Source organism: Hypanus sabinus, chromosome 21 (assembly GCF_030144855.1).
Source record: "Hypanus sabinus isolate sHypSab1 chromosome 21, sHypSab1.hap1, whole genome shotgun sequence".
Lineage (NCBI taxonomy): Eukaryota > Metazoa > Chordata > Chondrichthyes > Myliobatiformes > Dasyatidae > Hypanus > Hypanus sabinus.
The window spans coordinates 10,354,406-10,368,844 of NC_082726.1; the positions used below are offsets into that span (position 1 = coordinate 10,354,406).

Sequence of the window (14,439 nt, forward strand, 5' to 3'; positions counted from 1 at the left end):
TGTATTTAGCTTTGGTATGTGTAGGCAAGCATGTCACCTGTCTTCTTATGGAGAGAGGTTGAGCAATTGAGACCTTTTTCCATTGAAGTGTAGGAGAATGAAAATCTTAGAGGTATATAAAATTATGAGCGATGTAGATAGGGTCAAGCGAGGAGCCTTTTTCCCAGGAGGGGAATTAGGATGCAGAGGTCATAGGTTTAAGGTGAAGGGGCAACTTTTTTACTTAAGGAATGATCAGATTGAGCAGAGTAAGTGGTTGAGGCAGGTATATTAATAGCATTTAAAAGGTATTTGGACAGGTACATGCATAGCAAAAGTTTAGAGGGATATGGGCTAAATGTGGACAAATGGAGCTAGCTTAGATGAGAAGCTATCTTTGGTAATCTTGGACCAGTTGGGCTGAAGCTCTGGTTTCCATGCTGTATTACTTTGTCCTCTTCACTACCCTGTCCTTCTGTCTTGAGTGCTCTCAGTGACAGATCTTTCACAGCCAAATCAGGTGAACAATTCCAGACTTTCAACACTCTGGGTGAATTGCAGCAAATCTCTCTGAAAGTGGTGTAAGTAGAGGATGAGTGAGGATAAACAAATAAGAAGGAAGACAAAATTGGGAGTCTGAAATACAAAACAGCAGTACTGGAAATGTGAAATAATAATGAATCAAGAACATGATGGCATTTATTCATCAATTGGTTGTTTACAGTTTCCTGTTTGGATTTCACCTAACCTTTGCCACAGCCTTGGTTCACATGTGGACCAAAATGCTGAATTCCAGAGTAATGAGAATGTCTGCCTTTGATAAAAAGGTGGCATTTGACCAAGCCTGACATCAAGGGGCCCTGCTAAAACAGATGTCAATGGGCATTGAGCAAAAAGTGCTCCAGTTTTTTGAAAGATGATGGTTACTCTTCCATATCTTAGGAGTCACTGTAGGAGTCCTAGGCTTTACTGCTGCTTTAAAAATGGTATTTTTTGGGGTAAATGTTGTTCAGATTATTAAAGACACTTCCTTATTTTGTGGGAGTTCAGTGTACAATATTCAATTACAGCTACAAATATTGCACATCTTATGCTTCTTACATTTATTGTCCAGTATTTTTTATGCAAGATTAATAAAGGCAACTAAAACTAAAGACAAAGACTCAGGAATTTATCTGAGCCTGCAACTGCTGTAAAGGGGTTGAAAGTGCAGGATGGAGAAGAAGAATAACTTAAAAGTGGAACTGCTTTCAATTTTCGGTATTCATCATTTTGTTGAATCGTTACAGGACCTGGAGAAGACTCTGGATATCTTCAACATAACATTAGCCAGACAACAGGCACATGTAGAGGTAATTCTGAACCTAGGTTTTTATGGAAGTATTCTATTCATTGGTATCCATCATAGCACTATCCTGTATTATACTGATTTGTTATACCACTTTTGGTTTTTGAGGTTGAATGTTGCACAGGTAGTCCAATGCTTTATTAGCTGCTGTGCTAGAATCTGGTGCAATCCTTGCCTTCCAGTGGTGTACTCCATTCTGAATCACCCCTTCTGTGGAGAGCTGCCTGTGAAGGGTGATATTGGATGGATTGGGGTGAGCAGTATGGTTTCCCATTGCTGCAATATTGTATTCAAAGCTGCACCCTTGGTAAACAGTGAGAATGGGTCATTGTTAGAGAGTGGTAGAACCTCCTCTATCTGTTTACAGATGGCCCAGGCAGACTTACTTATTGTTTGTCGGATGAGATAGGATCTGCTGTCTTTGGTTGCATAACTTCCCTTCCCAGTATGGGCAACAGGAAGAATGGAGTTGCCAGCTTCCAAGCCCAGTAATATTGTCAGTAACATACCTATGACAATTAATTCCAGCAGAGATTCCTCTGGTAGCCTAATTCCTGGAAATCATCCTGTGTGCTAAGCAAGGTACCAGTTGAACATAAACTATTAATGCTGTTTTATTCTCAGGTGATTCGATCAGGCCATAAGATGCTGGGTAAGAAGGCGAAAGAGAAGCAGAGCAGAGGCTGGTTCAGTGGTCTTTGGGGAAGAAAAGAATTCAAGAAGAGTGAAGATGAAGATAAATCTGTCCCAGAAAGTTAGTAAAACATTAATCATTTTTTAATAAATAATGATAATAATAACAGGAGGAGCAGCAACTGTGGAGCTATAGTTAACATTTTGAATTGTTTACCATAATTGGAATGAGGATAAGTTAGATAATGAAACCTTTCGATCTGGAGAGCAAATAAGATGCCTGTGAAAGAATGGACACCTGGAGTTTTTGAATGATACAGCTCAGAGGCTGGTGAAGCCTTGATAATGACTGTTGAAGGAAAAGTGAAGAGAGGATTGGCACAGTGCTGGATCTGAGAGATTTCAGCTGCTGGGAAACAGAATTGAAATTTGTTTATTAATTGTCACGTGTCCCAAGATAAAGTGAAAAGCTTGTCTTGCATTCTGTTCATACAGATCAAAACATTGCTAAGTATATTAAAACAGCACAGAATAAAACAGTACAGAATGCAGAATAAATTGCAACAGCTACAGAGAAGGTGCAGTGCAGTTGGATGCTAAGGCACAAGATCATGGTACTAAGGAATCATTCAGTAATTATGACAGATGAGATTGGAGGTACATGCTTTGAAGCTTTTGTATCTTTTGTCTCAGAGATTTTATCACTGACAGGAATGAACTTCCTGACAAGGCATTATCTGTAGAGAAGAAAAACTGAACTGGCATGTTTTGGAAATACTAGCTAAAGAACACAAGAGTGATTTCGAGTTCCGTTTTAAGAGTTTATTAATGTGATATCATGAAGAGTCTGCAGCAGTGTCCGCTGTTACCAGAGCTCTGGTTTTTTTGGTTATATAGTGCTCATATTTATAAAGCAAGACAAACAGCTTTTGCATAACTTAGTTTAGCATCCCACAGTCAGCATATGATCAGTTGTTGAAAAGATACGTCATTTGTCTGTCAGTGTGAGTCCACAGTCCTCTTTATTCCCTGTTATCAGAACTCACAATTTACTCCCAGACGCATTCTCCCACCTGGACCCAGAGGCTTAATATCCTGTTTATTTTAATTCCTGGTGCTGTGCTTATCATTAAAGGTTATTCTCGATTTGCATCAATTGTCTTAAGTCCATCTGCTCCAGAATGGTCAAGTATCTCATCGTACACTAGTTTTAACCATTACTACCACATGGCATAACATGTTGATGATCTTTTATCAGAATTGTCCAGTTGTGACATAGCTGTATCTGATAATGTTGTAGTCATTGTTGAGTTTGAGGGTTATAAAATTGTCTAGTGGGTATGAGGGGTTATATTCTTTAACATTAAACAGGGCTTTGGAACAGTACAAGAAGTGAAGGTAAAAGATTAGAAATGGGATTAAAGTGGAGTCAACTGCAAGCTCAGTGTCACCCTTGTAGATTGAACAGAGGTAACCAGTAAGGCAGACCTGTGTTTAGTTCATCTGATGCAGAGGAGATGACATCATAAATGACTGAATGCAGGACATGAATAGAAGTAAGTAGAAATCAATTGCAGCTTCATCTGAAGACATGTTTACTGTGTGGTGTGAAGGGAAATGTCAAGGGCCGTGGTAGGTATGCTGGAGAGACTTGGGTTCATCTTGGTATTCAGATGCCTCCTTTGTGGGTTTGTATATTACACTGTGGCGACCCACTTCCTAGCGCACTGGAACCGGCTCACAAATAGCCAGCGCACCGGCATAAAGGCCAATCCCAAAAGGGAAAAGCCCGCGCGGGACTGTGAATACGTGCCCCCACACGCGGGACGGGTGTGAATACGTGCCCCCTACAGCCTGGGGAGGGCGGGATCAGGGAGGTTTTAAAGCGAGGCTGCGAAGTTCGAATAAAATCTTTTTTTAACTGCAGTTTACTGACTCTGTGTTGTTATTTCAGCGCTGCGTGTAGCACACTGCTATAACGCCATATTAAAAATGGATTGGTGGGTTAATTGGGGACATAATTTCCCCTTAATGCAGGTAAATGTAAATTTCATTCAAAGCAATAAAAGGGTAGTTTAAAATAGAGAGTGGAATGGGACTGTTGGGAGTCAATGTGTGGAATGATTTTAATGTGGAATGTTTGTAATAGCTAACTAAGACTTTTATCTCCAAGGTTGGCATGCATTAGTATAGTGGTAATTGGTGGAACAAGGAATCATGGAAGGAAGAGTTCTTTTAAAATTTTGTGAAAGGGAAAGCCCCAAAAGACATTGGAGCAGAATTAGGCCATTTGGCCCATAGAGTCTGCTGCACCATTCCATCAGTACTGATTTTTCACCCCTATCAACCCCACTCTCCTGTTGTCTTCCCATAAACCTTGGATGGTCTTACTCATCAAGTACCTGTCAACCTCCGCTTTAAGTATACTGAATGACTTGGCCTCCACGGCTGTCTCTGGCAATAAATTCCACAGATTCACCACCCTCTGGCTAAAGATTTTCCTTTTCATCTCTATTCTAAAGGGACATGAAGGTGTAAAGGAGATTCGCTAGGTCGTTGCTTGAAATAGAGGATTTGAGGGACTGAGATTTTGTTTTCTCTAGAGCAGTGGTGATTGGAGTGCACCCGATGGAGCTATACAAAATCTTAACTGAGTTTAGATAAGGGTCATAGCAACATCTGTATAGAAAAAGGCCATTTGATCCACTGTACCCATGGTGACCAATGGGCACCCATCTGTATTAATCCCATCTACCAGCACTTGACTCATAGCCTTCTATGTTCAGGTTTTTCAACTATGCATCTAGATTCTTCAGCGCTAATAGCAATTCTGTTTCCACCACTCTTGGGCTGTGTATTCCAAGTAGTTGGAACTCTGGGTAAAATGAGTCTCCAAAATGGGAGATAGTAAAACATCTCATAATGGACATGCCTAGACCCAGTGGACGTGGTTTAAGATGAGGAGATTTGAGGAAAAGTATCTTCAACTAGAGGGCGATTAGAATCTGGAATTTAAAGTGGTAGAGGAAGGTACTCTCACCATATTTAAAAACTTTTGAGCTGGGTAATTGAATTGTCAAGGGATAGGAGGGTATGGGGCATGAGCTAGGATAAATGGGTGCTTGATATAGCATGGATGTGGTGTGCTGAAGGGCTCTTCTGTGGGCTGTATGGCTCCAATTGCCGAGGTTACTGCTGCAGGAATTGTGACGGAAACTTAGTAGATACTGGAGGGGTGTAAGCGCATATGGTAGAGAAGCACTGCTGTCCCATACAAAGCCTTAGATTCCTTTAATATCCAGCAATCTCTTTATAGAATTATACAACACAAGAAGTAAATCCTTTTTGTCCACCTCATTCATGCTAGTTTTGATGTCCATCAATGCTAAACACATTTGTCAGTATCAAGCCTCTGTTCCTCTTCTCCTTTCCTATCCAAATACTTGTCAGATGCCATTTAAATGTTGTAATTGTATCTGCTTTCACCGCCTCCTCTGACAGCTCATTCTACATAATCACCACCAGTCATGCCGAATAAAAAGCTATTCCATAGACCTCCTTTAAATTTCTCCCTTCTCACCAGAGACCTCTGCCCTGGGGGGGAAAAGCAAATGTGTCCACGCATCCTTTATCACCATCATAATTGTATAAACCTCAGTAAGGTTATTCATCTGTCTCCTAAATTCCATGGTAAACAAACCCAGGCTGTTCAGTTCCCCTTATAATTACATTCCAGGCAATATCCTGATGAATCTCTTCTGTTGCTATTGTATGCTTTCATAGAACAGAACATTACAGCACAGCACAGTACAGGGCTTTCAGCCCAGAATATTGTGCTGACCTTTTAATCAACTCTAAGATCAATGTAGATGTCATTGGTTAAGGGTGAAAGCTGAAATATTTAAGGGGGAATGAAGGTGAAATTTCTAATTCAGAGGGTGGTGCGAAACTAGCTGCTAGCGGCAGTGGTGGTTGCAGGTTTGATTTCAGCATTTAAGAGAAGTTTGGATAAGTACATGGATGAGTTGGATATGATCTAGGTCAGGGGTCAGCAACCTTTACCACTGAAAGAGCCATTTGGACCCGTTTCCCACAGGAAAGAAAACACTGGGAGCCACAAAACCCGTTTGACATTTGAAATGAAATAACACTGCATACAATGTTTTTTTTTGCCTTTATGCTATGTATAAACAATCTATAATGTGTTGCATTTATGAAATCGATGAACTCCTGCAGAGAAAATGAAATTACATTTCTGCATGCAACAAAAACATTTTGAACTCCGAAAAAAAGACGTTGGGTTGAAGGTTACTTTTAAGTAAAATACTCAATGTCTATTTGAGTCCTTCTTGTATTTATGAAAAACGCCGAACTTAAATTTTCCGCCAGCAGCAAACCAAAAATAACGTCAGCCAGCTGTCAACCTGAAAAATAAAAGGACTATTTCACTGAACAATGAAAAAATATGAATATACGTAAAATAATAGGCAATTAAAATATTTATCATACATGGTTAATGGGATTTCTGCTCCTGGACCTCAGCGCACAGCGTCTGCACATCAGGGCTGTATGACGTCACCTTCATCTTTACACAGGATCGCAAGCTGTCATCTGTGAGGCGTGCGCGATGTTTGTTTTTAATAAAGTTCATGTTGGAGAACACCTGCTCACTTACATATGTGGATCCAAAGATCGACAGGACTCCAAGGGCATACTTTTTAATGTTTACATAAATGTCGGGGATAGCATTCCATGTTTCGAGCACAAGTTTGTCCGGTTTGGGGAGGTTTTCAATATCACTCCATTTCTGATTCTGAGCAAGAACGGCCTTCTGACGGGCAACATCTTCAAGGTCTGCTGTCAAGCGTCTAAACTTGGACACCCATATGTCTTTGTCGGCTATGTCGGCCAGTTCCATCTCAAGATCAGGTTGACTCACACCTGCCAATGCAGTCGTATTCAGATCGATGCTTAGGGGAATGACCGGGAAGGATAATGTGTTTTTTTCCTCTCTGAACTCACAGAAGCGTTTCCTAAACAATGTTTGCATTGCGATGATTGCAGAATGTAAATACTCCGAATTTATCATGTCGTGACCTTGTTTGAACTCTCTCAAATTGGGGAAGTGAGACAATGTACCTTTCTGTAAATCTCTGGCAAGCACTGTCAACTTGCGCTCGAATGCCAAAACATCCTCCAACATGTGCAGGGCTGTACGTCCTTTCCCCTGAAGAGCTGTGTTCAGCGTGTTCAGGTGCGCTGTCATGTCTACCATGAAGTGTAGCTTTTCCAGCCACTCTGGCTGTTCCAGCTCAGGAAAGGTGAGCCCTTTGCTGCCCAGGAAAGTTTTCACTTCTTCCAGACACGCGACAAAGCGTTTCAGCACCTCCCCTCTGGACAGCCACCGGACTTTGTTGTGCAGCAGGAGATCAGAATATGCGCTTTCCAGCTCGTCCAGTAACAAACGGAATTGACGGTGATTTAAACTTTTTGCCATTATTTTATTGACAATCTGAATGACAACATCCATTACTTCTGTGCATTCCGGAGGAAATGTTTGAGCGCACAGTGCCTCTTGGTGCAAGATGCAGTGAAAAGTCAGCAGCTTTCTGTCCAGCGACTTCTGCAGTAAAGCCACAAATCCCTTGTGCGCTCCTGTCATACTTGATGCCCCATCAGTAGCTAATGACACCAGGTGGGTGGTCTTTATTCCTTTGGCTCTTAAACAATTCAAGACTGCCTCACAGATGTCCTCCCCCCATGTTTGGTCTTTTAGAGGTATCAACTCAATCAGTTCTTCCTGAGTTTACATACCGGCAGAACAGCGCTATTTGTTCAATATCACCTTTGTCTTTAGACTCGTCACAGGCAATCGAGTAGGCCACAGCTGAATTGATGTCTTTAATTTGCTGTCTTGTGATGTCTTCTGCCATTTTTATGGTTCTGTCTTTGACAGTCTTTGCAGAGAGGGGCATATCCCTGATTTTCTGCACAATTTCACTCTTGTTTTTAAAGTCCGTGAATAGATGTTCTGAAATCTTAATGAAAGATTCTTTTATATATTCACCATCTGTAAACTGCTTCCCGTGCCTGACTATTTCCTGAGCGGCAACATAACTAGCGTATGTAGTTGATTTTCCAGACTTCATCCACTTCTTGAAATTATTTTTGCTCAGATCAACCTTCCACATCAGTTCCGAAACGGCTTTTTTTCTCTCATCTCCATCTGGATATTTTTGGGCAAAGGCTGCGTGTTTATTCTGGAAATGTCTTGCGACATTTGACTTTTTGTTGTTTGCTGGTTTCTCATCGCATACTAAGCATACCGGTAAACCAGTCTCGTCAACAGTGAAAGCAAATGAATCTGTCCACGTATCATTAAACGTTCTGTTTTCTTCAGTCACTTTTCTTTTTTTAGAATTCTCCATAGTTAGCCTACCTTGGATCGAAAAATTAAAGAAATCGCGCACTGGCGGGTGTCAGGCATTGGCAGTGGTGACGTATATTAATAGCGATAAAAACACGTAGCGGTGTGCTACACGCAGTCGGTAAACTGCAGTGAAAGATAACTTTATTCGAACTAAACAGCCTTGCTTTTAAGCCTCCCTCAACCCGCCCCCCATGGGCGCGGATGCTCCAAAAGACACGTACTCACAAACCCACGTAGGCTATCTCCTTTAGCCTGAACGCTGGCTAATTGTGAGCCGGTTCGGATGTGCCAGGAAATGGGTCGCCACAATGTTTTATTTAGATTGTACAAGATTACCATAATCTTCAAATTTAGAATTACATTTCAAAAACTAACAAACTAACATAAAATACATTTTAATTAAATACTCATCATTTATTTTCCAAAGCCACAGGGAGCCGCAGCACAGAGATGAAAGAGACGCATGCGGCTCCACAGCCGCGGGTTGCCGACCCCCGATCTAGCTGTAGGTTGATAGGACTAGGCAAAATGGTTTGCTATGGACTAGATGAGCCAGAGGGCCTGTTGCTGTGCTGTAGTGCTCTATGACTCTTTGAAAAGCAATAGATGATGGTTGTACCTGCCATATTCAAAAAAGAATCTACTCCTGTTAGCTGCTTTAAAACATCTTCCTGTCATCTTAAACAAACACCGTGTTATTTTTGATGCACATGGGAGAATGCTTTGGAGTATCTACCCTCTCTATACCAATCATAATTTTCTATGCTGCTCGCTCCTCAGGCTCCAAGGAAATCAAACCCTGTCCATTTTCTTTTCCATAATGTATTTAAGAAACACTTGGATAAGTATATGGAGTGTCAGAGCCTAGAGGGATATGGGTTGAACACAGGAAATTTGGACACTGGTCAATATGGACTGGTTGGACCTAAAGACCTATATTCATACTATATTGCTGTAAGACCACAGACCTCTAATGCAGGAAACATTCTGGTGAATCTCCTGTACACACTCTATTGTAATCATATCCTTCCTGTAGGCAACCAGAACCGCACACAATACCACAAGCCCAGCACAACCAGTTTTTAGTAAAGTTGCAACCTGACATTCAATTCGGTGCCCTGTTATCAGAAGACAAGTATGTCATGTTGTCTTTACCACCCTATCGATCTGTGTTGCCACTTTCAGGGTACTGTGGATTTAGACCCCTTTTTCTCTCTATTCATCAATATTCCTTAGTGCCCTACATTTAAATATTGTCATATGTTATGGAAATTGACCCTTTGGCCCATGCTGACCAAGATTCACAGTTGCCACATGTGATCTGTTTCCCTTTAAACCTTTATTATCTAAGTATCTGTCCGAATACCTTTCTAAATGTTAATGTACAAAACTCAACTACTTCCTGTAGCAACTTATTTTCAAAACTGACAAACCTCTCTCTGGGTGAATAAGCTGCACATCATATTTTATTAATGTCCTGTCCTCTCACCTTTGAGCTTTGAGTCGATCTAAGTACTGCTATAAGATTGCACCTCATTCTCCCTTGCTCCAATGAAAAGGGAAGTCCAGTGTGCTAATACTTTGTTCCCAAAAAATAAACCAAGCCCTACAATTATATTTTCTGTACCTGCAGAATGGCTTGATTTATTCTGGTTTCTTGGCACTGCTCGCAAGGATGGGAGACTTGTTTGAGGTGTGGTGAGGGAATGGGGAATTTGGTGAGTGGGCAGAGAGCTACTGCCCTAAAAAGAACACACTTCTTTCCAGCGTGCTGTAATGGGTCCTCTATTATTGATTCTATTCCTCTATTACTGAGGACATTCGGTGTACTAATCAAGATACTGGTGTGATTTGTGGCAAACCAGAGAAAATGTATGCAAACACAGTCAATTGTTATACAGTGATCTGATGATAGGATAGGAATATTATTTTTATAGATCTGGTTTTGTGTTTGTCTATTTCCTCAACCCCTCACCTATTCAACTTGCTCTCCTCAAAGGAATTTCAAAATCTACCTCCACACCATGTGGTGTTCTGTGTTCTGAGTGGTGTCAGATGGTGCACCTTGGATATTGAAGATGCTGTTCAACTGCAATTTGCTGTTTATTTCAAATATTAACTCATTGATTAATATTTATGTTCTGTGCACTCTTGGGTTAAATATAATTTTTGACTGTCTAGTTGTAAGCAAGTTTTTAATTTTAGGATTTTTAGTTTTTGTTAAACCCAATGGGAATGGCTCAGAATTTGCTAAAATATGCTTATTGACTAGGTATTAATGACCTCTTGACAACTGAAGAAAAGACCAAGCTGTACACTGCCATTGGATACAGCGAGAGTTCCCACAACTTGATATTGCCCAAAGAGGTATGCCTTTTGATTTCTAATAGTTGGTTAGACTTTTTATATTTATTACATTTGCAAATGCTACAAACATTGGTGAAATTGTGAATAATGAAGAAAGTTGTCAAAGGATTCAGCAGGATATAGATCAGTTGGAAATGTGGGTGGGGAAATGGCAGATGGAGTTAAATCCAGACAAGTGTGAGGTATTGCATTTGGGAGATCAAGTATGAAGTATTCATAAAATAGTGGTACACTCAGGAGCATTGATGTATGGAGGGATCTTGGATTGCAAGACCTTAGCTTGCTGAAAGTGGTAACACATATAGATAGGGTGTAAAAGAAGGCGTTTATCATGCTTGCATTCATTGAGGGAGTTTGGAGGTGGGTTTACCCAAGTAAACTTACACTAAAGCTGAAAGGATTCTGAAATTGTTGGCTATTATTTTTTTCCACGTAATGTGCAAGGATTTATTTTGTACTTTCTGTGAGCTGCTGAAATCCACTTTGTGCTCTCTATGAAATGTGTTGCAAATGGCTTGATTAACTATTTTAGATTCATAAAGCATGGAATTAGGCCCTTTGCCCCAGCTGGTCCATGCTGACCAATATTCCCATTTAAGCTTGTCCTATTTGCTAGTATTTGGTCAATACCCTTCTAAATATTCCTTATCCATTTGCCTGTACAAATTTCTTTCAAATCTTCAACTACTTTCTCTGACAGCTGATTCCATATACACAGCATCCTCTGTGTGAAAAGGTTCCTTTTAAATCTTTACCCTCTCACTTTAAACCCATGTCCTCTATTTTTTGATTCCTTTTCCCTGGTAAAAATATTGTGTGAATTCACCTTATCGATGCCCCTTATAATTTTATACACCTTTGTAATGTCATCCCTCAGTTTCCTCTGCTCCAACGAAAAGAGTTCTAGAATCCACAAATTTTCCTTATAACACAGTTCCGCAAATCCAGGCAATATTTTAGTAAATCTTCTGTACACTTTTAGAGCTCAATGATGCCCTACCTATAACACGTTGGTGAAAACAATACTTCAAGTAGTCTCACTAAAGACTTGCATTAATGCAAGATAACATCTCAGCTCTTGTACTCAGTGCTATGAAGGATGAAGGCCAGAGTACCAAATGCCTTTTCCTCTATCTGCCTGTGATACCACTTTCAGGGAAGTACGTATGTGTACTTCTCGGTCCTTCTGTTCTACAAGACTCCCCATTCACATTGAAAGACCTACCCTTGTTTAGTTCTTGTTTAGCTCTTCAATACACTGTTTGCCATTCCTTGGCTCATTTACCCAGGTGATCAAGATCTCCCTGGAATTTTTGAACCACCTCACTGTCTGAGACACCATCAATGTTAGTAATTCCTTATTGAGAATTACAAACCTGTAAAATCAAGTCATTGATTGGAACGGGTATAAAATAAATAAAAAGACAATTGTATTTTAAATGAGGCAGTGGGGTGAGGGAGTGGAGGATGTTTTACTTTTAAGTGAAACAATTTTAGTGTGTAGTTGTGCAGAGAGCCTTTTTCTAAAATTTGCTTATGTACTTAAATCAGTAATGAATTCTGGTGTCTTTGTTGATTATTATTTTTGCTTTGCTCCAAGAAAGGAAATTTTTGAGTTAGAATTTTAAGTGTGCTCACTTTTTGTGGTAAATATCTTGCAGTATGTTGCACATGTTATAAGCTTCAAGTTGGTCACTACCTCCATCACCATCCGAGAGGAACCAAATGTACCTGAAATAATTAACGTGCAAGTTATTGATCTGAGTGCGAGTATATTTCAGCGTCCTGGAGCCAAAGGTCTCAAGTAAGAGTTTTCTTTTGTCTTTCCTGTTTTAGGTGGAATGCACAAAATGCTGAGTGTGGATGTGTTTGGTTAAAGTAGATACTTCCAATTTCATTGAAGAGCTGGATCCTTATGTCCTGATGTGATGACTTTTGCTTCATCAATAAAGCATTAAGAGACATTCTAGCAATTTTAATGAAATATCAATATTCCCATTGGGATTATGTTACTCAGCTGCAATTTGATTATGACGACAGAGGGGTATGCAACAAAGCTTCAGAGGAATATGGCTAAGTACAGCGAATGGAAAGGAATGCAGCCAGTGGGAGGAATGTGAGGCAGTTTGATGCATCGAACAGAATAGCACAGTGTTTGTTCAGCAATTGGTAGTGTTCAAAGGGACCTAAATGTGCATGTACACCTATCACTAAAGGTCAATAAGTAGGCACAGCTGATGATTAGTTTGGGAAATAATATGTCAGTGTTATAATGAGAGGGTTTGACTTACCGGAGTACAGAAGTCTACTTACAATGTGTAGGGCTTTGATGAGGTTGCATGTGGAATACTTTTGCCTTTTTACCCTATAAGTAATGTACTTGCTGTAAAGAGTATAGCCCAGCCTCAGTAGACTGGTTCTAGATGTGATGGATTTGCTGCATGAAGAAAGAGTAAGAAGATTAATAATGATTCTCTAGTACTTAGAATGAGTGAAGGTCGTATCAAATCTTCGACAGTTATTCAAGGGTTAGATGCAGGGAGATTCCTTGGTTTGACTGAGGAATCAAGGCCTACAGCACAGCTTGAGAAAAGGGAATAAACCATTTAGGACTGAGAAAATGAAATTTTCTTTATCTCTAAACTTTACTGTTATATGAGCTCTATGATGGGCTGAAATGGCCTTCTATGCATAAGGGAACATATGGGTAATTAAGAGTATTTAGTGGTAGTGCTGGAAAATGTCTCTGAGGTAGCTGAATGCTAAATAAATGTCAACGAATGGTAACACTAAACTAATCCCCTCTGCCTATACAATGTCCATATCCTTCACTTTTGCTCAAATTCATGTGCTTATCTAATCATCTCTCAAAAGTCTAATGTATCTGCCTCCATCCCAGGCAGTGCATTCCAGGTACCTGCCACTCACTGTCTGTGATTTTAAAAAAACACGTGCCCCTCACACCTCCTTGGAAATGACCCCTCTCACATTAAATGCATGCCTTCTGGTTTTAGACTTTTCAACCTTAGGGAAAATATACAGTCAGTCTATGCTGTCTGTGTCTCACATAAACTTCCATCAGATTTCCCCTCAGCCTCTGCCACTCTGGAGAATAGATCCAAGTATGTCCAAGCTCTCATTATGGCACATGCGGTCAAATCCTGGCAGCTCCTGGTAAACCTCTTCTGCACCTTCTCCAAAGCCTCAACATCCTTCCTATAGTGGGGTAACCAGTACTGTATACAATACTCCAGATGCAGCCTAACTAGAGTTTTATAAATCTGCAGTGTAACTTCCTGACTGTTGAGCTCAGTGCCTTGAACAATAAAGGCAAGCATGCCATATGCCTTGTTAACCATCCTATCAACCTGTGTAGCCACTTTCACACAGCTATGAACTTGGACCCCAAGCTCCCCCTGCTCCTAAACACTTGTTTAGGGTCTTGCCCTGAACAATGTACTGTCTCTTTACATTTGACCTACCAAGGTGTAGCACTTCCCACTTCACTGGGTTGAACTCCCATCTGCTTTTTCTGCAACTGATCTATATCCCATTGTATTCTTTGCCAGTCTTCTGTGCTATCTACAACACCACCATTCTTCATATCATCTGCGGATTTACTAACTCCAACCATCTGCATTTTCATTTAGGTCATTTATACACATTACAAACAGCAGAGATC

General features: G+C 40.4%; 1 protein-coding gene across 3 annotated transcripts in view; it reads left to right on the forward strand.

The window, feature by feature from the left end:
- The window catches only part of vps13c (vacuolar protein sorting 13 homolog C), a 386,360-nt gene that overhangs the window by 77,838 nt on the left and 294,083 nt on the right, over positions 1-14,439 (forward strand). For all 3 annotated transcript variants that reach the window (XM_059945986.1, XM_059945984.1, XM_059945985.1), the window contains 4 exons: positions 1,269-1,331; positions 1,952-2,081; positions 10,663-10,757; positions 12,419-12,561. In XM_059945986.1, the coding sequence (XP_059801969.1) occupies positions 1,269-1,331; positions 1,952-2,081; positions 10,663-10,757; positions 12,419-12,561 (431 nt within the window). The remainder of the gene's footprint in view (positions 1-1,268; positions 1,332-1,951; positions 2,082-10,662; positions 10,758-12,418; positions 12,562-14,439) is intronic.